The 23,925-nt window shown below is 48.5% G+C and overlaps 1 protein-coding gene and 6 non-coding genes across 15 annotated transcripts in view; all 7 read left to right on the top strand.

Moving 5' to 3' along the window:
• The window catches only part of LOC100120252 (serine/threonine-protein phosphatase 4 regulatory subunit 1), a 151,102-nt gene that overhangs the window by 125,104 nt on the left and 2,073 nt on the right, over window positions 1–23,925 (top strand). For 6 of the 9 annotated variants that reach the window (XM_001603861.6, XM_031925263.2, XM_031925273.2 and 3 more), the window contains 10 exons: window positions 11,550–11,665; window positions 18,611–18,753; window positions 18,839–18,982; window positions 21,326–21,496; window positions 21,593–21,891; window positions 22,008–22,098; window positions 22,174–22,405; window positions 22,484–23,022; window positions 23,098–23,514; window positions 23,621–23,903. In XM_001603861.6, coding sequence (XP_001603911.1) covers window positions 11,550–11,665; window positions 18,611–18,753; window positions 18,839–18,982; window positions 21,326–21,496; window positions 21,593–21,891; window positions 22,008–22,098; window positions 22,174–22,405; window positions 22,484–23,022; window positions 23,098–23,514; window positions 23,621–23,903 — 2,435 coding nt within the window. Of the gene's footprint in view, window positions 1–4,576; window positions 4,634–11,549; window positions 11,666–18,610; window positions 18,754–18,838; window positions 18,983–21,325; window positions 21,497–21,592; window positions 21,892–22,007; window positions 22,099–22,173; window positions 22,406–22,483; window positions 23,023–23,097; window positions 23,515–23,620; window positions 23,904–23,925 lie in introns of all 9 variants that reach the window. The other 3 variants (XM_032595786.1, XM_032595787.1, XM_032595788.1) reach the window with 1 other exon arrangement.
• Mir71 (microRNA mir-71) lies at window positions 19,259–19,360 on the top strand. Its single transcript, NR_039006.1, has one exon. It is a non-coding gene; the product is annotated as a microRNA mir-71 (primary transcript).
• On the top strand, window positions 19,430–19,531 carry Mir2c (microRNA mir-2c). Its single transcript, NR_039007.1, has one exon. It is a non-coding gene; the product is annotated as a microRNA mir-2c (primary transcript).
• Mir13a (microRNA mir-13a) lies at window positions 19,579–19,681 on the top strand. Its single transcript, NR_039008.1, has one exon. It is a non-coding gene; the product is annotated as a microRNA mir-13a (primary transcript).
• Mir13b (microRNA mir-13b) lies at window positions 19,839–19,930 on the top strand. The gene has a single exon (NR_039009.1). It is a non-coding gene; the product is annotated as a microRNA mir-13b (primary transcript).
• Window positions 20,033–20,125, top strand: Mir2a (microRNA mir-2a). The gene has a single exon (NR_039010.1). It is a non-coding gene; the product is annotated as a microRNA mir-2a (primary transcript).
• Window positions 21,056–21,140, top strand: Mir2b (microRNA mir-2b). The gene has a single exon (NR_039011.1). It is a non-coding gene; the product is annotated as a microRNA mir-2b (primary transcript).

Raw genomic sequence — 23,925 nt, 5'->3', positions numbered from 1 at the left:
AAAGAAGAGCGAGAGAGAGAGAGAGAGAGAGAAAACGGCCGCAGCGGCGTCTACCTGGAAGTCTTGTTAACACGCGTCGTTCAATGGCTCGCCAGCGCTCCAATTAGCATATACGCGTATACCTCCACATCTCCGTTCTTTCCTAGAGGCTCGACTCCTCCGATGCGGTATGCCTCCGCAGCATCACTTTGCGCCTCCGCGGCTTTTTCCATTAAAGCGATAAGGAATTACTTATCGAGGCCCTACTAAATCCGAATGTCCATAATACCCGCTGAGAAAAGGAGGATTCCGAGACTCTGACTTTGCATTCGATAATTAAATCAATCGCGAGATTCCGCGAAATCGTTCAAGGTCCGCGTCCGGTGAAAAAAATCGTGGTACACTCCTTCGCCGCCGAGAGAGAACATTCATCTCTCACGGCGCGACTGCATCTTCGCAGCTCGCGTGGGATCTCTTTCGATCTCTCTCGCTCTCTCGGGAGGGGAGAAACGGGGCTGCGGAGAGAAAAGAAGGATAGAGCATATCCACGGCGGTAGTGGCGATGTCCTAGCGAAGGTCACGGCCGGGAATGCGGTTTGCGTCCTTCTCCTCCTCCTCAGACCAAAGAGAGCACCAGAAGCGGTATAGTAGTAGCAGTAGTAGTATGATATCCGCGGCGGTCGCCGGAGGAGAACGAAGCGGGAACCTCGCGTTTCTTCGCGCGCCATACTTGGTATGATTCACCTTTTAGGGCTGAGGGAGGAGAGCGCGGCTTCTCGGATCGTCGCCGATAAAGGATTGTTGTTTACGAATCCTGCAAGTCCTGATTGACTTTTCTATTCTTGCGCGGCGTATCTGCCTATATGCCCAAGGGTCTTCGCTCTTTGTTTTTTCCCCCCTTCTCTTCTGCCGCGCGCACACATACGCACACTCTGCTGCAGCAGACGCCGGTGGAATGCAGCGAAGGCTCTTCTCCTCTCTCTCTTCTCGTCCACTTGATTACTTCGCGAGAAAGAGAGAGAGAGAGAGAGAGAGAGAGAGAGAGAGAGAGAGAGAGAGAGAGAGAGAGATCCACGCGCTTTCCATACCCGCTTCTTCTTTCTTTTATGCGCGAATTTTGTTTTGCTCGAGCCTTCCTCTCTTGTGTACCCGCAGCACACAAGCCGGTGCTTTCGCGGTGCGAATACGTATAGAAACGCGAGACGATGACACGGGCTGTTACAGGTGCCATTTTGAAAATTACAAGTCGATGTAATTAAAATTGTCGTCCGTTAACGTCGCGCAAAGTGACTCAGTTTGGTTTGTTCATCGTCACGTCTTTCTCTTTCTCTCCGGGTGCTTTGCAGACGCGTGTTCTTATTTTTCTTAGTCTGCCTGCGTGCGAGGGAGGCTCTTTGAAGTCGGGCTTGGATTACGCAAAGCGAGTATGCAGAGAACACAAGAGGCGAAATTGTTAATTAACTCGTCGCGGTGTCGCTGCACCGTCTTTCCCGAGCTTAAAGTGTCGACGACATCCCGCACTTCCCGGAACCGCGGCTTTTCCTCCTCCGCTCTATTGTGCGCACATATCGGCCTGAGAAGTATATGCACAGGGCAAAACGGCTAAATTATTCATCGGTGCAGCGCCCTCCTATACCCTTCCAATAAAAAGGTAATAAACAACCTAATTATCGTAATAAATAACGCATAGCGTTTTTCCTCTCCCAGTCGCAGCTTGTTAACGCTCGCCTATTAATTCAAGAGCGCACGTATGTGTGCGCCTCGACAGAAAATAATGGAACCCAGGTGAAACAGCGGCGGCGGCTCGAATTTCGGCTGTACAGCCCGCTCGCACCCTCGTCCTCGCGCGCAGGGTGCAAGGACCTCGATTTTACGTACACCGAGCCGACTGCTTGCAGCTTGCTCTCCCCTCCTGTATATATATTTTCGCCTGGCCCTGACCCACCCAAAGGATGTGTGCGTGCGCGACGAGCCCCCCTCGCGTTTGTATCCAGACACAATGGAAAGTGCAAAGAAGAGAACGAGAGAGAGAGGAGAGAGAGAGAGAGAGAGAGAGAGAGAGAGAGAGACGCCCGAGTGAAAGCGAGAGACGCGCGCGAAAGGATGTTGGAAGAGTGAGTGAGAGAGAGAGAGAGAGAGAGCCAGTTGCGCGTTTATAGACAAACGTTGAAATTGCGATTGATTTTGCGCTCGTTCTGACCCAGTTTTGAAACTTCGCTGCGGTGAGAGAGCGGCGCATTATTTATTAACGCTGTACGCCAATTTTGTCAGCGCGGAGCTTTGACTCCCCCTGCGTTCTTCTGCGGTGAGAAGCAAGCGGGGTAACTTTGTCCAGTTGGGCTCTCTGTATAGAACGTAATTTTTGACGACAATGTATTCATCGTTATATCTGGGTCAAATCAAAATGAATTATAAATAAACGTAAAAATCCAGTGCACACAAACTCCGTCGTAGCCGGCGCTCTGTATACCCCCCCTGATCTCGCGTATACAAGGGTGGCTGCTGTTGCTGTTGCTTACACTCTCTTTCGACAAAGCCGAGTAGCAGCAGCAGGGCGGAGGCCTAGTCCGCGTGTCTGCAGGCTGCCTTTCGCGCTCCACAAATCAATACCCCAACCAGCGCAGCTCCACGTCTGCTCTGTGTATGTGCGTGTGTGTGTGTGTGTGTGTGAGAGAGAGCTTGTGTACCAACCACCGCACGCGAAACGTGTCACCCACCGACCCAAACTCTACGACGACGACGACGACGACGACAACAACAAGCTCGCGAGACAGACACATTTGTATACAGCCGCGAGGGGGTTAAAAACGAAGGGGGAGACACGACGCTCCGTTGTTTTTTTTAGAGAGAGCGGTTGCTCCGTGTAACAGGTCTCGTGCGCAGCTAGTTAGTTTTTTTCAAAGAGCCGATTTTTTGTGGGTCTTTTTTTCGGGAGGCTCTTGGCTGCGACAAAGTCGCGCGCGGTTCAACGATCGTTTTTTCGAGCGGTCGTTGATCTCTCTCTCTCTCTCTCTCTCTCTCTCTCTCTCTCTCTCTCTCTCTCTCGCGTAAAAAAGTGCGTATAGCGCGGAAGAAAGAGAGAAGCGATCTCTCGCGCACAGAGCTGTGAGCATCTGCGAGAAAGAGCTATGATTCAACGCGCCGGTCTAATGTAATCGTCGGCACAAAGTGCCTGAAACAAGGTCTGCGGAGTTGAAACAGACAGCGCAGACGCCGAGGAATGCGAGCGAGGACTGCCATTCAACAGGAAGCTCCGATCAACTCGATTATCGTCGCGTCGTCGTCGCGTGTACTACGCAAAACGACGACGCGACACTCGCGACTGCGCGTCACTGCTTTCCCCTACACACACGTCGGCACTTATTATTTATGCTCTTTGTGCGTGCGCGCGCGGATGAAAAGAGAAGCGCGTCGACGACTATAATTTTCGTCCACTCGTTTCGCGAAAAATCAAATACAATGCAAATTCACGGCGCGCACGAGTATTACACGGCGAGAAAGAGCCAATGCATTGCGGAAACATCGTCGCTGTGTGGGGGGGGGGGGGGAGAAAAGAGTCGGAGAGGAGGGGAAAAGCAGCGGCGCGGGAGGGGAACGGTTCATTCAGTCTCGGCGTCGTGTGTGCGCATGCGCAGTGCATCGACCGCCGCCGAGTCTCCGCTTGCTATGTGTCAGTACGAGCATCGCGCCACGGCGCTGCTTTTTGTTTATCTTTTTTATATTCTTGTTTTTCTGCGCCGCGCGGACGAACTGCGTTGCTGCGCTGCTGCTCTGCGGGCGATTACTGCGGAGGGAAGGAATTATTTCTCGCCTCTATACTTTTCGCCGCCTTGTCGGCTTTTATGTAACGGGTCGAAGCGGATTTAGTTGTTATTTATTCACAGCCGGTCTTGTTTACACCTCGATGCGAGAGAGATGCGATTAGTATAAAACGTACTTTATAGCGGCGCTAAATTTTTATTACACGAATAAAGCGTGCAGCCCTGCAACTGCTATATCGCAGCCTTGCTCGTTACGCGAAAGAAAAATAAGGGAAAATTCGAAACGTCGTATACAGTAGAACTTTCCGCGAGAGAGAGAGAGAGAGAGAGAGAGAGAGAGAGAGAGAGAGAGCTCGATAATTTATCCGTATAACGCGCAGCACCGTGTAAAATACATCCGGTGTTTTACAACTTCTCTCTTTCGCTCGCTTCGCTTTGCGCGACGACGACACTATAGCATATACTACCGACTACTACGACGCACTACTACAGTCACTCGAGCGCGAATGAGCCGGCGCGGGAGGAGAGGGGGTGGGGGGTGACGGCAGTGCATCAACACACGCCCGAGGAGGGGAGAGAGAGTGAGTGAACTGCAGCCGCGACCACACGCCGTCTCTCGCGTGTGTATATGCGGCGGCGGCAGCGTCCCTTGCCCTCTCTCACGGGCGCGTCTTTGGCTGCTCGATGCATATGCGAAGCGCGCGCGCTCTTGTGTTTATACGCGAATTTTTGCCTCGGGAAATATTTCCGAGACTCGTTAGGGATTTTCATTAAAATTTTACGCTCTTCGAATGCCAGCTCAACCATTCTTATGATTCATATTCTTTCTGTTTCAGGTAAGCATCGCTGTGCGAGCAACGACCGGAGTTTTCGCGTTATAAGTCCACCCTAGAGTACGTATGAGCAACGTTTCCAAATTATTCATCATCGGCTGCAAAAATCCAAGGCATCGAATCGGCAAGTGCACACACTCGCTGTCGCTCGCAGCGGCAAATTAAAGCCTCTCACGCAAACGTCAATCGGCTATAGCGCGCGTCGCGTCGGCCGAAATAATTTACGAGCTGCAGTTTACGATTATTCGGAGACCGCAAGCTCGCGCGCGAGCTTATGGCTTCCGAGAAAAGCGATAGTATAGCCGCGGCTATTTTTCTGCAGTGCAGTGCCACACGGCAGTAGAGGTTGTCTTATGAGCCGGCGCTTTGACAGACAATTTGGTGGGTATTTTTTCGTTTTCTTCGGCAGTATAGATGGGTGTGTATCTCGTCTTGGCTCGTTTCGCGCGATATTTCAAATTGAACGATGGGACGCGCCACTATATAAGCCGGCGGCTAATCTTAGAATTGAATCTTTTAAGCTATATACTTGTTGCTCTCGGTTCGTTTGGGGATGATTCGAGATCGATGGCTCTTAGATGCGAGAGAAGACACTATGATGCACGTTTAGGTCAACCATTCGGGATTGCAATCGTCAGAAAATCACTCGCTGACTAAATCAAACGGTTAATCAACCGGTATCTCCTGTTGCACTGACACACTCGATCTCCATCTCTTTCGTGCGGGTCACTTCACTCTTCTCTCCGCGCGCGCGCGCATTACTCGCGGCGGCGGTGCATTAACTTCAGCGGGTCGCCCCACTCTCGCCGCTGTAACGCCCCGCTTTATTTCTCCTCCTGCGCAGCTCCCGCTCAGCTTCCCCGACACAACAACAACATTCCTGGTGCAGCGCTCTGTCCCTTTTACGGCACGTATCTACCGACGAGGAGAAATTACTGCAGTTCCGAGGCGCTTTTCCAGCCTCGCTTCGTTTCGCGCATCCGTATGACTTTGCTTTGATTTACTTTTGTTCGACTTATTTTTCGAAGCGAAGAGTGCACATTTCGAGAAACTTATATTTGCGAGGAAAAGCGAAAAATGCCAAGCTCACGTTTCGGGCACATTTCGTCCGCAGGCATCGGGGTAAAGGACGCTTTCGCGAAAGCCATCCGCGGGGAAAGCTCCGGGGAAAGATTTAAGCACCGCGAGCCGCGTTTCTATAGAAATTTCGCCCTATGGGCCCTATGCGAGAATACGTGACTGGTCGAATGGAGGAGAGAAAAGTGCGCCAGGAAAGATCATATCGCGATATCGCGACCGACGATCTTTTCTCGTAAATTCCGGCTGCAGTAAAAAGCTCTGCCTGCGCTGCGCGCTCCCTAATCATCGGGGGCGCGATAATTTACAACAATTTCGAGGCAGCGCGAAAATCCCATCCCCCCGCCCATTGCAAATAACCGTGACCTTTGGGAGCGAAGCGGAGAAAGAGAAAACGTGACGAGCGAATAGAAAATTTTCGCAACTCTCCTGCCGGTAGATTAGTACCTACAGAGAGAGATTAGTCCCAGCAGTATATAACTCGCAGAGGCTCGAGCAAACGAGGGAAAAACAAAGGCCAGGAGAGAGAGAGAGAGAGAGAGAGAGAGAGAGAGAGAGAGAGAGAGCTCAGAGAAGCGCCTACTCTGCACTGCAACTACTCGGCGGAGGGAAAGCGCCTTTATTGCGCAAGAGAGGGAGGACCGAGGGGATATGCACCTGACCATCATTTTTGCCGCGGCGCTTTTACGAGCCGAGCAGCTCCCGACAAATGGCTCGTGCTGGATCGTTAACGGAAGCGTTTGAGGGATTTACTCGAGCTTCCCCGGAGCTGTAGAGTTGGGCAGTTCAGATCCGCCAAAGTTCGCTCTACTCTGTATAATGGAGAATCGGGAGAAATTCGCTTTTCACCAGATGTAATCGAGAGAAATTTTTCCGCTCCAGCATTGCGGGCAGCTGGAAGATGTTCGCGCGCGCTACCCCCGCGCTCGTAATACACGAGTGTATGAGATCGTCCCCCGGAGAGGGGGAGGTATGGCCGTGACGCCGGGCATTAGGCCAGATTAATGGAACGTGCCGAGACTGAATGCGTGACAGATGCGCATCGATGGATTCGCACACCTGGCCGCCGCTGCGCACGCAGAGAAAAGGCGGGAGAATCGTCGCCGAATTCTGCCGGCTGCGTTTTGACACGCGGTGTTGTGCATCGCCTCGTCCAAATCCTTCGAACGACGAAATTCAATCGTAACGATCGATATTTATAAAGGCAGTGCGGAAGAAGAGCAGTCGAGCCGTCTTTCGCGGGAGCATTGTTTGTAATGCAATTAACGGATGGAAATCGAATAAAAATTAACGACTGATCCTAGCGGCTTCAGGCGCCCGACTGCGATTCGCTTAATTAATAAAACTCATCGAAAAGTTTCGGCGGACTATCGCGACGCTTATACAGTTCGCGCCAAGAGAGTCTCTGCGAGTTCTCTTCCCGGCCGACTGATTAGGGGAAAAAGGAACGAGAGACGCGACGACGACGGAAGAGAGGAAATCTCGATGCTCATTCCAGACGAGTATCTCGCCTATCGCTCTAATCGTTCTCAATTCGTGAAAATCCGCTTGTCTAATTAAGCTGTGTCTCGCGCTAGTGCTCTTCGAATCTTGATGGCATCGGAAAAATGCAGTTCTCTAAAAATAATAAAGATTTATTTTATATTCAAAAATCTTGGGCCGAGGAGGTTAAAGCGGGATTTTCTAATTTTGAAAACGATAAAAAGTGTTGAACATTTCTTAAAGGCTATTGTTAGGGGACCGAGCTCCTCTGGCCGACAAAATGGCGGCTCAAAAGAAATTTTCGACGTCGCTCGAGCTTTGGTGAAGTTTTTGCGAACTTTCTCAACTCTCGAGTATGGGAAACACATAAGTCGAGCGTGCTTGTTAATTCGAAATGGTTTTGTTTAACGCGAACGATTTGTCAATAATTTTGAAAATTAAAAAAAACTCGCACCAACATTTATAATCATTTGGATTTTGCCGGTTTAAAACCATGCCATCTCATTCGAGCAGAATCGACTCGTTCGAAAGACAATGAAATCCGATGCCTCAATTCGAAATAAAATAAAATAAAATAAAATAAAACGAGGGAGATATTGCGAACTCAATTTCCCGATAACCCACTCGACTCTATCCATCCGTCTCTCCTTCGCTGCGTATACACCGATCCCCAATCACATTCCCACACCGCAGCTCATTCTCCCACAAATCGACCACTCGAGCTGCACCAGCAGCAAAAAAGCCTAAAACTGGGCCACCACAATCACTCCACACAGTACCGGACGTAGAACACCGCCTCTCAGCGAGACGTCCTTAAGACGTGTCGCGTCGTCCTCGCTCGCTCGCGTCTGTCTAGGAGCGTAAAAAAAAGTTCATACATAGGAGATCCCCCTCTCGCTCCTATTCTCACAGTCGCACTTTTCCGCGCGCAGATTCCCATGCGTGTCCCCATTGTATGCGCTGGTCTAGGGGGTCTGCCCCCGAGACGCGACAAAAAAAAAAGGTCGAGGCCCTTTCGCGCAACTACCACCACCAGCAGCATCGCGCTGTCTATAATTCGTGTATTATATACCTGTGCACCGCCGCACAGCGTAGCGCTGGAGGTGAATAGAGAGATAGAGGTTGTTCCGCGTACGGGACTTTCTTCGGGCGCCTCTTCACACGGCCCGTCGACGCTGCTGCTATATACGCTGCACGCCAACCCCTCGGTTCTCTATCTCACGCTGCCGCTGTAAGTAGGAGGGAAAGTTGCGCTGTGTGCGGAAGAGTTACCCTTCGAGACGACGTCGAGGACATGGAAAGCCCATTGACTAATGACCGAGGCCGATCGGTTTTTCATGAGTCCTCGACGTGCTGCAAATAACGAACTCAGTTTGTACGCGACGTCTGTTGAGAGTGCAATGAATAGGCCGCAGCAACTGTGCATTTTTGCGATAATCTTATAGTCTCTATAGCCTTAACTTTATAGGGAGCGACTACAGCGATGAGGAAAAGCTTGTTGCGACGTAAGTGCGGTCAAAGTTGTTTATACCGCTGATTTATTATTAATAAGAGGTAATCACGCTCGAATAGAATCTCCGAGATGCGATCAAGTTATATACATACACGTATAGACTTTCCTGTATACCACAGCGTTTAGAAGCTCTTTTCAGCCTCGATGAAAAAGAAGCACCCCGCAGTCAGTTCTCCCCCATACAGAGAGCACTTTTCCGCGCCCATAGCACACATCGGCGAACGGGAAGGCCGGAAATCGTCGCGCGTGTAGGTCGCGCGGAAGCCGCCGCGGAAGGGAATCGAGTTTCTCGCTCGCGTAAGGGCTAAATTGTGAAACTCCATTAAACTTTGGGAAACGCGAGACTGCTCTCTCGCGCTCGCGCGAGTCTGTTTTAATGTCAGGCCTCGGTCGTCGCTGCAGCAGCCTTTGCTGATTTTCGCCATATTCTTTCTTTTAATTAGCCGAGGGCCGCTGGGGCAGTTCGGAAGGTCGTTAGTCCGTCGCCGGACAGGATTGGGAGGATTTGTTTTCGTAGGATTTGTAATTGGTCACCGCTGCGGTTCAGTAGTGCAGCAGACCATTCGCGATGCGTGTATTCGCTGCGCGATCGGTCGTGATCTCTTTTATTACAGAGACGCATCGATCGGGGCCTAATTGATTTCCCAAAACCCACATCACCTTGCTTACACTAATGGAAGTAGGAAGTGCGTGCGCCCAGCTCATCGATCGCTTGAACTCTCTCACGTGTTGTATTGTGGCTATACGCTTCTTCCTCTCTCTCCCTCCCACCGGCGAATCTCGTCGGCCGCAATTCCCTTTTCCCGTCGCGGAAACTCGAGGGACACTTTGATGTAGGACCGATTTCGGAAGCTCTTATACGTCGCGTATGCGCGTGTATACAGAGAGGAAGAGGTAGAGAGAGGTAGAGAGAGAGAGAGAGAGAGAGAGAGAGAGAGAGAGAGAGAGAGAGAGAGAGAGTTTGCGGCCACTGCCACCGAGTGCATAGACACTACTCGGCCACTCGATCGATCGATCTCTCGAGTTTTTGTCTCCCTCCCTCCGCCGCTTCGCTGTGTGTACAATAGACCGCGTTCCGGGGTAAACACAGGTACCGCGCTTCCGTCGCGTCTACTTTAATTTTATTTAGTAGGCGCGGCACTTTTAGATTTCTCGCTAAATAGCTGATAATTAACGTCGTTAATTCTATCGATACAGTCAGCGAGTGGTTCGATCTTTGCTCAAACACCGCCTTGATAATAAATAATTAAGGCATAATTTAAAAAAAAACGGAGGGCGAGAACCCCAAAAATTGAAGAATCATCCTCCTCGTGTCTATAATACTCACGCGTATACCGCGCCTAGCGTTCTCTCTCTTCGTGCTCGAACGAGCAAATGGCGACCCTCTCACCACCACCACCACTGCCGCAGCGGCATCTCTCTCTCTCTCTCTCTCTCTCTCTCTCTCTCTCTCTCTCTCTCTCTCTCTCGCTCTATCCTTCTCTCTCGCTATCTCTCCTCACTCCAACGGCAGAGCGCGTAGCGCTTGGCGCGGCCATGTTTGCGCGGGTGTGGTAGGCGTGGCACTCGCTACCAACTTAAGCGCCGCGCTCCCGAGTGGGGGAAGCCCCGCTCGCTCCCGTTGGCTCTCCCACCCCTCTCGCCGATGCGGAGTGGGGGGAAGTACCGTGCCGGAGGAGGGATAAGGGGAGAAGTACACCGCCGTCGACCTGGAATTCGAAATCGTTCTCGTATGGCTACCACCTCGAGACAGGTGTGAGTGTGTGGGAGACGCTCCGCGAAGTTTTAGGAGAGACAGCGGGAAGAGGAGAACGCGCACGGGCTTCCGCCAATGCGCGCACGAAAAGTTTACGGTATATTCTTTATATAGGTTGTCCGGTGCTTTTTTCCGGAGGTTTGGCGAAATTTTGGCAACGCTTCGGGGTTTTTGGAGCTCGTGTGGCGAGAGAGAATGTTTATAAGAATTTTAAGTAGAAAGCCGGACTGGGAAACACAGTTAGTGTTGCACGTCATAGAATTGGAGTGTAGTTGGGTCAGAGATATGAGTTATCGTTTAAAATTACGATAAATATATTTTAAGCGGCGCTGCCTGGTGTATAATAATTTTCTGCTCCCTGAAAATAAAAATATTCTCTGCCTTTTATAGTTGGAGAAAGCTTCGCGCTCGTGCAGTTTATTTTGCTTTCAATGAAAAACTTTATGGGTTTGCACTTATTTTTTTAACGATGATTAAAGCTTAAAACGTCTATCCGACGTTTTATGCGAACGAAATGGCGACTTTGCTTTTGATGTCTGCTGTTATTTTAAAGTCAAATTATTTAAGAGCCAGATTATGTTTGCCCCATTGTTCGGAGCCTCTCTTTCACTATTAAAAAAAAGAGGGGGAAAAGGAGAGAAGAAAAGCGGATGTCCAATTTTAGAATAAATAAAAAACGAGCGGATGCATTAGTGTAAGAACGCGCGATGCGAGCATATAATTTTCACTTTTGGAAATATATTTCATTCATCCGCAGGGGGAGAGGCATTGCATTCGCGCGCGCGAAGAGAAACGACGTTGAATTACGAAAACTCATTAAATTCGTCGCGCGAGGAATTACACGGGGAATCACTTTAATTGAAGCGGGTAAAAAGCAGCGTTAAACGCGTTCGCTCGCTCGCTTGATTCGCGACATTTCCGCCGTAACGATTGGCCGTTCGCTCTCTCTCTCTCTCTCTCTCTCTCTCTTTCTCTCTCTCTCTCTCTCTCTCTCTCTCTCGGTTTTCCTCTCGATTCTTTCCTACCTTGAATTTCACCGCGAGTACTCTATAGGAACTAGATTTTTGCTTATCAGCGTTCGAAATAAAATCGTCTCTCACTCGAGAAAAGCAGACATTTTTTTAACCACGATTTTTCTCATTTTACAGGCAGATGGTCGGCAAGCTGCTGATTATCATCTTTCAGAATGCAGTGAAATCAAAACTTTGCGTGAATCCCGATGAAGTTTTTCAACCAGTTCTCGAGCACGTTATCCACGATAAAGGTGAGTTTGCGTAACTGCTCGTATTATAATATTCATGTATACGTCTGGAATGAAATTTGCGAAAAGCAACGCTCGGAATCTTCAGTTTTATGAATTCCGTGCAGAGTAGTTGACGTTATTACGCAATTCAGCACCACCTCCCAACTGGTTTCTCTAATTATTAACCGAGTAGTTAAATGTCGCACTGCAATGTACCTCTAGTTTATGCACTCGCTTTCCTCTCACTCGTCGCAAGTATAAAAATTAATGGAGACGCAAAGAGAAGCTCGAGTCCAGGAAAAAAAAGGAATTAAATCGAGCGACTGCAGTGCGAACGGATTGGAAATGTTACTGTATCGTCCAAATCCCTCGAACACTGCAAAAATATAGAAACGCAAAAAAAGAACGTATGAATGTTGTCTCCATGTCAAAGGACAGATGTGCAAACAAAGAATTTCGAGGCGGATATAGCATGCAACAAAATGGCCGTTCAGTGAAAAACAATACTATTGAACATGAATACGGCTGTTTTAACCTCTCTACATATCCTCCTACTCTCATGACATACATTTACAGATACACGACAAACTCGCGGTGCACCAAAAAAGCTTCTCTGTGACCTGTCGTAATTTTCAATCCATCTAACAGAGCCTCGGCGATCATTCGCGTTACATAAATTACCGGCCGCCGAAATGCTCGAGGCAAAGAAACGATATCGCGCGTCGTCGAGACTGTATTCGCGCACACGTAGATGTTGTACACATAGTCGCATCCTTCATCCCGCAGATTAAAACAGAGCAAGAGAGAGAGAGAAAGAGACGAAGCTCCAATCTGCGCGCTTGACCCAGCCTCGCGATATCGCGAGCGAGCTAGAGAGAGAGAGAGAGAGAGAGAGAGAGAGAGAGAGAGAGAGAGAGAGAGAGAGAGAGAGAGAGAGAGAGAGAGAGAGAGAGAGAGAGAGAGAGAGAGAGAGAGAGCGCGAAAGAGAGAGAGAGAGAGAGAGAGCGTTTGAAATAAAATATAAAAAAACGAGCAGTTACAAAATCTCCTCTTGTCTTCTAATCGCGCGTCGACAGAGCGGCGCGGTGGCGTCGCCTTATCGCTTCGAAAACGCTCGGAACTTCACCTTGGCTTGGGAGAGAGAGAGAGAGAGAGAGAGAGAGAGAGAGAGAGAGAGGCAGATTCACTCGGTCTCGTTCGCTCGCTCGCGCGTACACCGCGGCTCTGCTATCCCCGGGTAATTTTCCATGACGCCGCCGCCGCCGTCGCCGATTTCCCCCCGCCTTCGCTTCTTCTTCGCTTCTTTATTTCGCTGCTCCGCGCGCGTGTGCGTGAGCGTGTGCTTCGGCCGTCTGGGTCGAGCTCCGCTTTGCACTTCACGAAATATATTTCGTTTCCCGCGAATCGAACCTCCTCGGCGTTGTCGTTGTCAGCAGCAGCTCGTATGCTTAATTCGAGCCCCCCCCCCCTCTAAATAAAGTCTCCTCGTCGGCGCGCTCGTCGTGACTTTTGCGCTTGTTTGCACCGTGAATTTTCGATGACTTACTCCCTCTCTCTCTTGCTTGCTCTAATCTTTGATCTTTCGTCTTTGTGTTGGTGTCGTCTCGCTGTGTGTGCGTGTGTTTTTTATTTTGTTTTCTTTTAGTTTTTCTACTCGACTACTTTTCTACATAGTAAGTTATTTATATGTGCGAGGCGAAGAAAATTGTGAATAATTATTCGATACACGCGTCTGCGGCGATATCAGTCGACAAGAAAAATAGTCTCGAAGCCGCGAATGTGCAACGATTTTCGATAAATTTCTACTTTCGCGAAACGCGCAAAACTGAAGAACAGCCGACGAACAATCCAGCAGCCGTGTTGCGGTTATCTCGTATTTATGTTGTCCATTGATATGCCTTATTTACGAATATTGGAGGCACGATAAAATTTCTCTTTTTTTCAGTGCCGCAGCGTACTTTTGATAGCGCGCAAAATTCGCGTGAAAAATAATTGATCGACAGTCACCGCGTCGTCACTTGTTGTCGAAGAAAAATGCGAAAAAAATCACGCTTACGTTCGGTGTATATACGAGATTCTTTCCAGAGTTGGCAGTGTGATAAAAAAAGTGCGCGAAGCGCGGCGCTCGATCGTGATGTAATATTATATTTGACCTTAAAAAAGTCTGCTAAAGGCATGTCTACTATCAGTTGTAAAAACATGAGTATTTGCCGACAAAATGGCGCCTGAAATTTGTATTTTCAGCGCGAATGTTACAGCCGAGAACCGTTCGCGCGGTCTAAAAAAAATATTTGTCGATGATAAAAATCGGCCTATCTTCTCACGCCGTGAAGATTTAACAGATAAGCCGCTTGTCGTATAGTACACGCAAATGGCTAGAAATATTTAATTTAATTATGCGCAAAGCGCACTCAAAAGCGCGTTAAAAAAAGCAAAAGAAAATTTATTTCTATCCAACGCTGGCGATCTCCTCAGCCACAATTCAATTCGATTTGGATCTCTCCCCGAAAAAAGCTCCTCTCGAAAAAGCTCCTCCGCACACCCTCCGCCCGAAAGCCATATCTCACCGCTCAGGCTCCTCCCGAGTATAAACCTCGCTTCCCCCTCGTGCATCAACAATCTCTCCCCCTTCGTATCATTCTTCATCTCTCCCCCTCGTAGTTGTAAAAATAGCAGCAGCAGCAGCAGCAGAGCTTAGGTGACGGAGAGAGAAAAGATGCGGGCCGCGCGATGACAGCGACGACAGACTGACTGCGCCGCGGTGCATTTCCGCCGTCGCCGAGGCACGTGCGCAGGAAGTTCACTCTCTCTCTCCCTCTTTGGAACGTTTCGTGTGCGCGTACACCGCGAGATTCGAGCTTTAACTTCGTGATCGGCCGCTATCGATTCTTGAGCCCTATTCGTAGCGCTGTGGAGCTACAACAAGGGCGTAAATAAACAAGCAGCGCTTCGACCATCCATTCCAGGGAAAACGCGAACTTCGCGCACGTGCGCGATCGAATCGAAGCAAGACACGCACACGGGCCGCTCTGTAACGTGCCTATATGTATAAGCTGCAGTTAGGAAAGGAGTGAACGAACTTGTCCGGCGAGGGAAGTCGAAGAATAACGAGAAAGAGAGGGTGAGCGAGCCGTGATAAAGCAGGGGTACAGGCTGCACTATACGCTCAGATAGAGGCCGTGCACCTCGAGGGTGGGAGGAAGTACACATATGCGCCGAGGAAGTCCAAGGGGGCGTGTAGATTAGGTGGGGGGAGGAAAAAATGGCTGTATAGATCGCCGCGGGGTTAACTAGACTTCGCGGCGGCTCAAGGGGGAAGTTCGTGCCGAGCTGTGATTAAAATTGCACGCCGAAACGCGTGATTCATTTAATTTATTCGTCTCTTAGCCTGTCTAGTTCGGCCTGCTCAGCTCTTCCTCCCCCCTATAAGCCTCATTTCGTTCGTTACGCGCCGAAATTGGAAGAAAGCAATCGTCATATAGAAAGTCGAGCGAAGGTGCGGCGGCGTCGTGCGTAAAAATAAAACAACGGAGCTTCATAAATCATTCAGAAATACACAGCAGCGAGCAACAATGCTATCGGGTCGTTGCACTTAAACTCTCGCTCTCGTACAACCCAATGTCATTGACTGCGATGTGACTCTTCTTCTTCTGCTTCTTCGGGGGGCTGTTTATTTATACACGCGCGCGCATCTCCCGAATGCCTCGAGAGACCCCCATGGCGCGTGCCGCCGCCGTCAGCTTCCTCTTTCCGCTCGTCGTCTTTTCCCTTTTCTCTCTCTCTCTCTCTCTTTCTCTCTCTCTCTCTCTCTCTCTCCCGAGCGTCACTCTCTTTCGTCCGTTTGCCTCCCCGGAGCACGTGCACGCGACTTTCGAGAGGAAGCTTTTTTTGGAATCCATCACAGAAAGTTAATGAGCGACCGCGTCACGCCGACTAATTGCTCGACACGACGTGTGCATCGCGTCGCTTTTCGATAGTTCGATGCGCGCGACAGCTCTGCTTTTTATAGATTCACTTGGTCCGTATACAGAAATAGCCTTCCCCAAATCGCCGAGCTCGTGTTTTCTTTTCCGCGCCGCACACGTGCAAAGCGCCTCCTTGTACGGGCAAAAAGCTCTCGCGCTAAAAACGAATACTTGTTGGAGGGAGCTCCATTTTTACGCTTCCTCGAACGGCGCGACTAACTTTGTTTCTGCGCGCTTGATTCGAAGTGCTGTCTTTTTTTTCGTGCATGAAAATTCATGCGACGACTCCCGAGAAAAACTCGCCGCGAGAGCGACAGAGCGTAGTCATGGGGAAAGGTGCGCGGGGTTCCCCTTCGCGCGCTTTATTTTTAGTCGCGAGCCGAAAAACCGCGTCAAAGACGAGAGAGACGCGGGACACGTATGGGCGTTTTCAACGGGGGGTCTTCTCTCGTACAGTGCAGAGGCTCGCATCAGGAGAACGAATTTACGGACGGTGATCCATTGGAATGCCGCCGCGAGAGAAGCGTACAAGAATCGAGAGCTGCGCAGCTTTTTGTTTTTGCTGGATTGACTGCGCTGCCGCGCACCACTGTTATAATCGCCGGTGCGTTTAGCCGTTAAATTTAGTCGCGACGACGAGAAGAATGAGATTGATCCGAACGGCTCGAGAGGGACTAAATTCGTTTCCCGTAGATGTATCATCGGCTCCGTAAGATGAGCTCGAGGAGGGTGACACGTACGTATTTTCGGATACGGGGGTGACGACTAGTTGTCAAGTAATCGTTCCATTTTCGGACCCTTTGCTCGCGCGCTCCAAATGAGCGTCTAATGTTAGAGCTGCACCTTCGAAAATAACGCGGCCCTACTTTTCAACTGGGAAGTGAAAAAAGCCATCCCGGCCGACACGTAGAAAACACATCGCTCAAAGGGCGCACCTCGACGCGGCGCGCGGGGCTCGTCTCTAATCCCCCGCCCCCATTAATTCCCGATGTCCCATTATAAAGTGCATCGCGCGGCGAGCTCTCTATCGGAAAAACTCGCGCGCGACACTTCCTCCGCCGCGGCGAGAGAGCCGGATCCGTGCGTATTTTTAGAAAGAGAAAAGACGCTTGCGAGATAAGGCTGCTCTGCTGCTTGATCTATGCTCGGAAGCTGCTACGCTGGTAATGCTCTCGTCATGGTGTATGTGTGTGTTTGTGTATACTCGTGTACGCGAAAGATGCAGGCCGGATCGGCTCGAGCTCTGTGTATCTATGTGAGAAGATTTCCGCTGAAAAGTTTTATTGGATCAGCGAATTTCCTTACGAATCGCTAAAAACGGGGGGCTCGAAAATTCTTTCTCTAGGCTCGTTAACGATTGTTCCAAACTTCACGGAAAGTTCTTTCGAGGGCCGAAAAGCGCAGGCTGAACTTGAACGAACTCGCAAGTCGGTCAGCAAGTTTTCAGCCCATATAATACAAAACGCAACACTAATATCCAGCTCGCAAGAAATGAATTTCCTCGAAATAAAATAGAGTGTGCAAGCGGTTGACTTTTGGAGGGAAAAGCGCGCGCGCGAGCTGTCAGAGGAAAAAGGGAGAAATTACAGGGAACAGCCGCAGCTTTTCTTCAGCCGGCCAGAAAGGAGCAGCTGGGCACATACACCTTTTCCTCGCGCCCCTCCGGCTCTGCTGCACATGCTGTCTCTCTACCTATACGGCGTATAGCGAGAGAGTCGAGGGGAGAGGTAGAGATGATTTTTCGGGGGAGGCTAATGCGTTTCCGAGGCGCGGCGCGTGCCGGGACGCGTTCCCGCTGTCTGTTGATTCGTCCTCGTTGATTCTTCTTCCTCCTTTCGAACTAACGCGCGCGGGCTTTTCCGGCTGATCGTGCGCCTCGTCGACTTTCGAAGGCTGTGAGACTTTTCGAGCGCGTTTTTCTACTACGCTTTCCACTATCAATCTCTCGACTCGCTCATCAAGTCCTCGAGCTTAGCTCGCGACGCAGTTTCCGATCGTTTCAAAAATAAACCGCGCACATTGAAAAAAAAGAGGGAGGAAAGCAGCACGACTTCCTGCGACTCGCGCGCTCGAATTAACATAATTCAGTCCCAAAAAGCCGGTGCGGAAAAAAGCGAGCGCGGGGGAAGCCGGAGTCATCTCACCAATGCTCGCTTGGCTTGTAAAAATAAACGCCGGGGAAAGCGGCGGCGCTGCCGGAAAAGCGCTGCGGCGAAGGGAAGGGGAGTACCGGCTGTCGTGCTCGCGCGCGAGAGAGGGGGCGGGAAAATTGGGAGAGGGAGAGAAAGAGAAGCGTCTTCCCGCCATAGGAAAAGTCGCTGCGTGCCGGGGCCCAGTCAGTCGCACCCACGCGTCCCTACCGAACGGATCGGTAGGTCCTCTCCGAGTGAGCAGAGCGGAGCTTTTTGGTGTTGTACTGACGCGCTTCTCTCGCCTAATCCGAAGAGACTTGTCAACGCGAACGCTGTTGCGCCTGTTCTTGGTAATTGTTGCTTCGTGTGATTGGTTTTGTGAATCTTGTGCTTATTGATATTTTTTCCATTACGGAGGTAGTGCTTTCGTTTAATAATTTATAATTTTTCTTTTTTATTATCATTATTACTGGGACTTTCCGTTGCGTCCGCTGCTGCTTAATTTTAAATTCAGAATTATTATCCTATGCGAGTCTATCGTGGATATTATTATTTATATTTACTAATAATTCTCGATTATTATGTTTAACGTATCCATTACTGTATAAAGCATCTCTCGCACACATCGCGTAGGAAAGGAAAACGCACCGGTTTTCCGATGCGCCGCGTCTGTTCCCCCAAGTATGACGCGACAGCAGGCCACGCCTGAAAATCTACTAACGGCCGACAGAGGCGGTTAAAGCAATTTTCGAGAATCCGTTTGGCTTTCAGTCGAGCTCTATCTATTTTCCCCAGCCGTTAGCGACTTACGAGTGAATAATTTTCGCACCAGCATCCGACTAATGGCAATTTTCTTAATATTTTTTCAGAAAGCACCGTAAGGTCGTCGCTGGTCGAGTGTCTTCCCCACGTAGCTCTGCTCTACCAGGAGTCGCCTTACCTCTTCGGCGAGAACCTCGTCTGCTGCATCCTAACGATCATCCTCGTCTACCTTCGAGATGAAGATAATCAGGTAATAAGAATAACAATTTCGCGCAGAAAATAAGCCCGTGGAACGAGCGCATTCTCTCACGCTCCTGTCTGTGCGATGCTTGCAGGTGCGACAAGATGCGCAAACGGCTCTTAGGATGCTCCTCGAGCGTAAACTGCTGGACGACGATCAGATCCAGAACAGCGTCTGCGGCGTCATCATCCAGCTTTCCCGCCACAGCGGCCCGGAATTCCAGACCTTGGCGCTCACCGTGAGTACTTAGCCTCTCTTTTACTCCGCTTGTCTTGCGCATTTTTTCTCCTCTGGCGCGTTCAATCGTGAGAGAGATAGATATCGCGCTATCGACGAGCCTCTTGGGAATCAAGGAGATGAACGAAAAAACTCGCTGTTATGTCGCTCGTTTAGACGGGATTACACTCGAGCTGATGAGCTCACGTTCGGGCTTGATTTGTACTAATGGAAAAACTTTGAGTGTGGTCCCGTTTTGAAGCTGCGCCTGCATGTGTGTGTGTTTGTACGAGGAGGCGAAAATCAATTGGCGAGATTCCGCTTGAAAGACATGGGTAGTGAGATGCTTACCTCGGATTCGCGTCTCACTACCTTGTCTTTCATGCGGCGCTCGCAGCAAACACCGGCGCACTAATAAAAAGAAACGCAGTGAGAGAACAACCGCTGGAGATGACTCTTCACTGGAGGAGGAGACAAGAGAGCGAGTGGCATGCTTTTACCATCAAAGCTGGTTTGTCATAGGGCTTCGACTATCACAGCCAGCTTTGATGAGCAAAATTGTGTCCGGCATCGTCGTGTTTCCCGTCGTTTCCGCTGCTGATGGTCACCGGCCCCGGAGAGCAGAGACATGGAACTTTTGCGGTCCGATACATCAAATTGGTTGTGGAATGTCTCGTCTTTCCATATCACAGCCATTTTGATGAGCTTGGCCCGTAGAACTTACCGACGATCTGTGCTGCAGTTACTGAAAATAATCTAAGAGCAGAATACTTTTGTAAACCGTCGAATGTACGATCTATTCTTAGAACGTTCGACGGTACGATTTAACGACTTTTTTTCAACTTGACTCGAAGACGCTTCATTAGCATTACGAGAAGAGAGCGCGATCCGATCGTCAAATTGGTTGTGGCGTGTTGTCTAGATTTTCATATCACAGCCATTTTTGACGAGTTGGATCATGGCTTGCGATCGTCGTCCTCGTTGCCACAAGAAGCAAGACGGTATAGCGGCGGCAGATGGCTGAAGAGGATAGCGGAAGAGAGCTGAGCGCGGCGCTATGTTCTCTCTTTCAGTGGAGATCGCGTCGCTCACAAAGTGGCTGTTGTATGTCGGATTTCTTTGGCTCATATCACAGCCAGCTTTGTTGAGCGGTGAGCGTCTTCCTTTTCAACGAGACCATGGGATAAAACCATTACTTCGAGTTATCTGTGTATTATGTGGTTGCAAATGTCTTGCGCTTTAATTAATGTACGGGTGACAGCATGTAATATTATTAGGCAAATTGTTCAATTTCTCTGTATATCGCGCTGCTTATTTGTAATCTTAAAATAATGAAACGAAATAATTATGTTTAATGTGAGTCATCCAAAATTGTCATTCAGGTGTAGTTACATTGAAAAAAGGCAGATTATCGAGAATATTGGCACACCCACATCTCACAGCTCTAATTGCGATAACTCGGAACCCTTTAAATAGCCGAAAGATGAAGAATAAACGATTGTACAAAGTACTTCATAGTCCTTACGCATGTAAACACTCGTAGCTTGGTAAAAAAATTGATTCGAAGAGAAAAAAAGTTGTGTAAAAAGTAATAGAAACACAAAAGAGAATGATCCCGCCTCTTACAAGGAAAGTGTACTCCCTCTCTCAGCTCCCACTCCGTTTCGCATATCCCTGGACTCGCCAGCCCCCTTTTCTTGCTCGTCGTAGGGTAACGTTTACAGTATATACACACCGCAGAAAGAGAGGGAATGAGAAAGACCGGTGTCTGCTTCAGGGCCGTCCAGATTCTGCGGGTCCGGCACCTTCGTTTGTGTGCGCGCATGCATGTGCATTTGTGTGTGTGTGTGCGCGCGCGAGTGGATACTTAGCCGCCGTTTTCACGGAATCGAGATCGTGGGACACACAGCGCTCTTTCCTTGGATCCGGGGGACGACTCACCCCTCTCCCGTAAGCGGCGACTCGTCATCCGTTCAAGTCTGCAGGCTATTCATGTGTATATGCTATTTGGAAAAAGTATCGGACTGGGATTTGCTGAGTTGAATGTAGCTTAAGAAGAATATTTTTAGTATAGCAGTAGATGTTATGCAGATACTCGGCTGTTTCGCCCGTCAGAGTGGTTGTGATATGGTGCTATTGAACGCATATCACAGCCAGCTTTGATGTGCGTAACAGTTCGATGACACTCGTCATAAGGAGCCTGTTCATATTTTCGTGTAATTTTCTAATTTGATGTTCTAATGCGTACTCGTCACGGTTAGCCACATTACTATATGCGAATGCGCGTGGTACTTGTAATAAGTTGTATCTTCGTTAAAATCTTACAAATCAGTGCGAATCATACAAATTTATCTCTTTTTCACAGCTCATGACAAAAGTCAGCCCTCACATAGGAGATGAACTCACGGAAAAATTATTTCTCGACCGATTTATCGAGCTGTGTACGAGTGAGAGCTTCTTCGTCAGAAGAGTGTGTGCCTCCATTATGGGCGAGTTCTGTACAATAATGTCCGATGAAACTGTTCACAACAAATTAGTAAGTATATGTAAGCTTTTCACTAAAAAAACAGTAGATCATATTTACTTTTCTGGGTACCAGAATTTTTCAATGAAACAATGATTTCTGTCACAGCTGCCGATATACGCAAATTTGTGCCAAGACTCGGTCTGGGGCGTACGCAAGACGTCAGTAGACGTGATGATGTCAGTGGCGCGCTGCGTGCCCCTGTTACTGCGTCGTCGCCTGCTATCCAAATTATTGGTTAATTTTTTGAATGATGAGTCGCGCTGGGTGCGACGCTCTGCCTATGAAATACTCGGGCCATTTATATCCACATTTGCCAAGCAGTTTCACGAACTCGTTTACGATCCGTATAAGGGAGAGCTCCTGGTTGTGCACCAGTACGAGGGTGGCTGGCAAAGATGGAACGTGTAAGTGTCGTGAACAAATTTACACTTTTGACTTCTAATTATCAAAATCAATAAAGATAAAAAGCAACGTCCGTAAATGTCAGTTTTACTTATGAAATATTGTGTGGTGTTTCTAGAGTTCCTGTCACCAAAACCAGTGACATACTTGCTGAGAACCTTTCTAATATGGATAACAATTCATGTAAAGCAAATAGCATGACAGTAGCTGTGAGTTTATTTTTAATCCTGTTATTCTAAAGTGTGTTGAATTTCATAAATATTAACCTGACTTTTATTACACAGGAACGTTTTTCGGGGAAAGGTATCAGAAGGCTCAAATTGGCCTTCAATAATAATCGTTCGTCCGGGAACCCTCATACTGATACTGAATCTGCAAAGTTCAATACGTTTCAGTATTACTACGATCCTCCAAATATGCCATTGGATCCAGCCCTCGTCAATTCCATCATCGATGATAATGTAGCGACGACGATGGCCGGCGTTGATGCCAAAGTTTACTGCGATGAAAACGATGGTCTTTGATAAATTTAGCATATTTTTATTTCTGTAATGCGTTTTTATTCTTAACTTATCTTTAAATTTAATGTTTTAGGTAATGACAATGCGAATGATGAGAAAACTGATAGAAAAAAAGACACAAATGAGAATATAGATAATAGTGAGGAGCTACAATTACAGCAAGACAGCAATGATGATATAGATGTTAAAGAGCAGCAGCAACAAGAACGTATTAACAGAATTCGTGAACAGGAAAATAAGCAAAATGAGGATGGGGGTAACAATGAAGAAGAGGTAGACGATGAAGAGGATGAGAAAGATGACGATGGTCACAATAATAAGACTTCGGAACAATACACAAGAAGGAGAATACTGGAAAGAGTCTATCCTGGTGATCTAAGTCGTTTTCGTCGTAGCCAAGTATCCTTGAACTCTTCCCTTTCGAATTTAAACAACACCGAAGACGATGATGCAGATGAAATTGTTCCTCGAATTCTCGTTGACCATTTTGTCTCGATGGCTGAACAACAAAATCCTTCAAATGATGTTGGTCCAGATTTGGACTATCATTGCGCCTTCAGTTTTCCCGCCGTTGTACTAACCTTGGGAAAAGAGAACTGGCATCGACTGAAGGTAAGAAACAACATTTTTCGATTGTACAAGAAAATTAATTGGTCGTAAACTGTTATATATTAATATATTTTTTAGGACGCATACAAAAAATTGGCAAGCGCAGTGCCATGGAAAGTACGCAGTACATTAGCATCCAGTATCCACGAGATAGCCATTATTATTGAAAAAGAGTACGCGGCCCGAGATCTTGTACCAATTTACAATGGTTTTATCAAAGATCTAGACGAGGTCAGGATTGGAGCAATCAGGCATTTCTTCACGTTTTTACAACATCTTAGCCCGCAAGACCGTATGCAGTATCTGCTTAAGCTCAACGACTTTTTAATTACCGACAATAAGTGGAATTGGAGACTTCGTGAGGAATTGGTAAAGCAGTTGTGGGAAATCATACATCTTTATCAGCGCATCGACGTATCGGAGTACATTGCGCCTCTTCTACTGCACCTCTTGCAAGACAGAGTGGCAGCTGTTAGGCAAGAAGCCCTTTATGCTGTAAGTAGTAATAATAATTGCTTTGCTAATAACGTACGGAAATACAAAGTCGTTGGATAATTTTTTTAATGCAGTGTATTAACTACTAAATGCTTCCGATTCATAGGTGGATAAAACAATAGCATATTTGGCCTGCCACAGAGATGATCCATTAGCAATAGCCATGATTCAAGAAATGAGGGATCTATTGATGATGCATGCGGAGAAACGATGGGTCATAAGGCAGACCTACGCCCTTTTGTGTTCAAAGCTCGCGAGCAATATGGTTGTTAGCGGTGAAGTCTTTGCCAAAGAGCTGCTGCCCTATTTGCTCGAACTTTATAACGACAAAGTTCCCAACGTCAGGCTAGTTGTTGCTAGAACACTTGCTAGAGATGTTGTTAGGATAAGTAAGTTATATTGGCAGTAAAT

Source organism: Nasonia vitripennis, chromosome 1 (genome assembly GCF_009193385.2).
Source record: "Nasonia vitripennis strain AsymCx chromosome 1, Nvit_psr_1.1, whole genome shotgun sequence".
In the NCBI taxonomy this organism is placed as follows: domain Eukaryota; kingdom Metazoa; phylum Arthropoda; class Insecta; order Hymenoptera; family Pteromalidae; genus Nasonia; species Nasonia vitripennis.
Note: the sequence above shows the minus strand (reverse complement) of the source record. Positions and strands in the feature narration are given on the sequence as shown.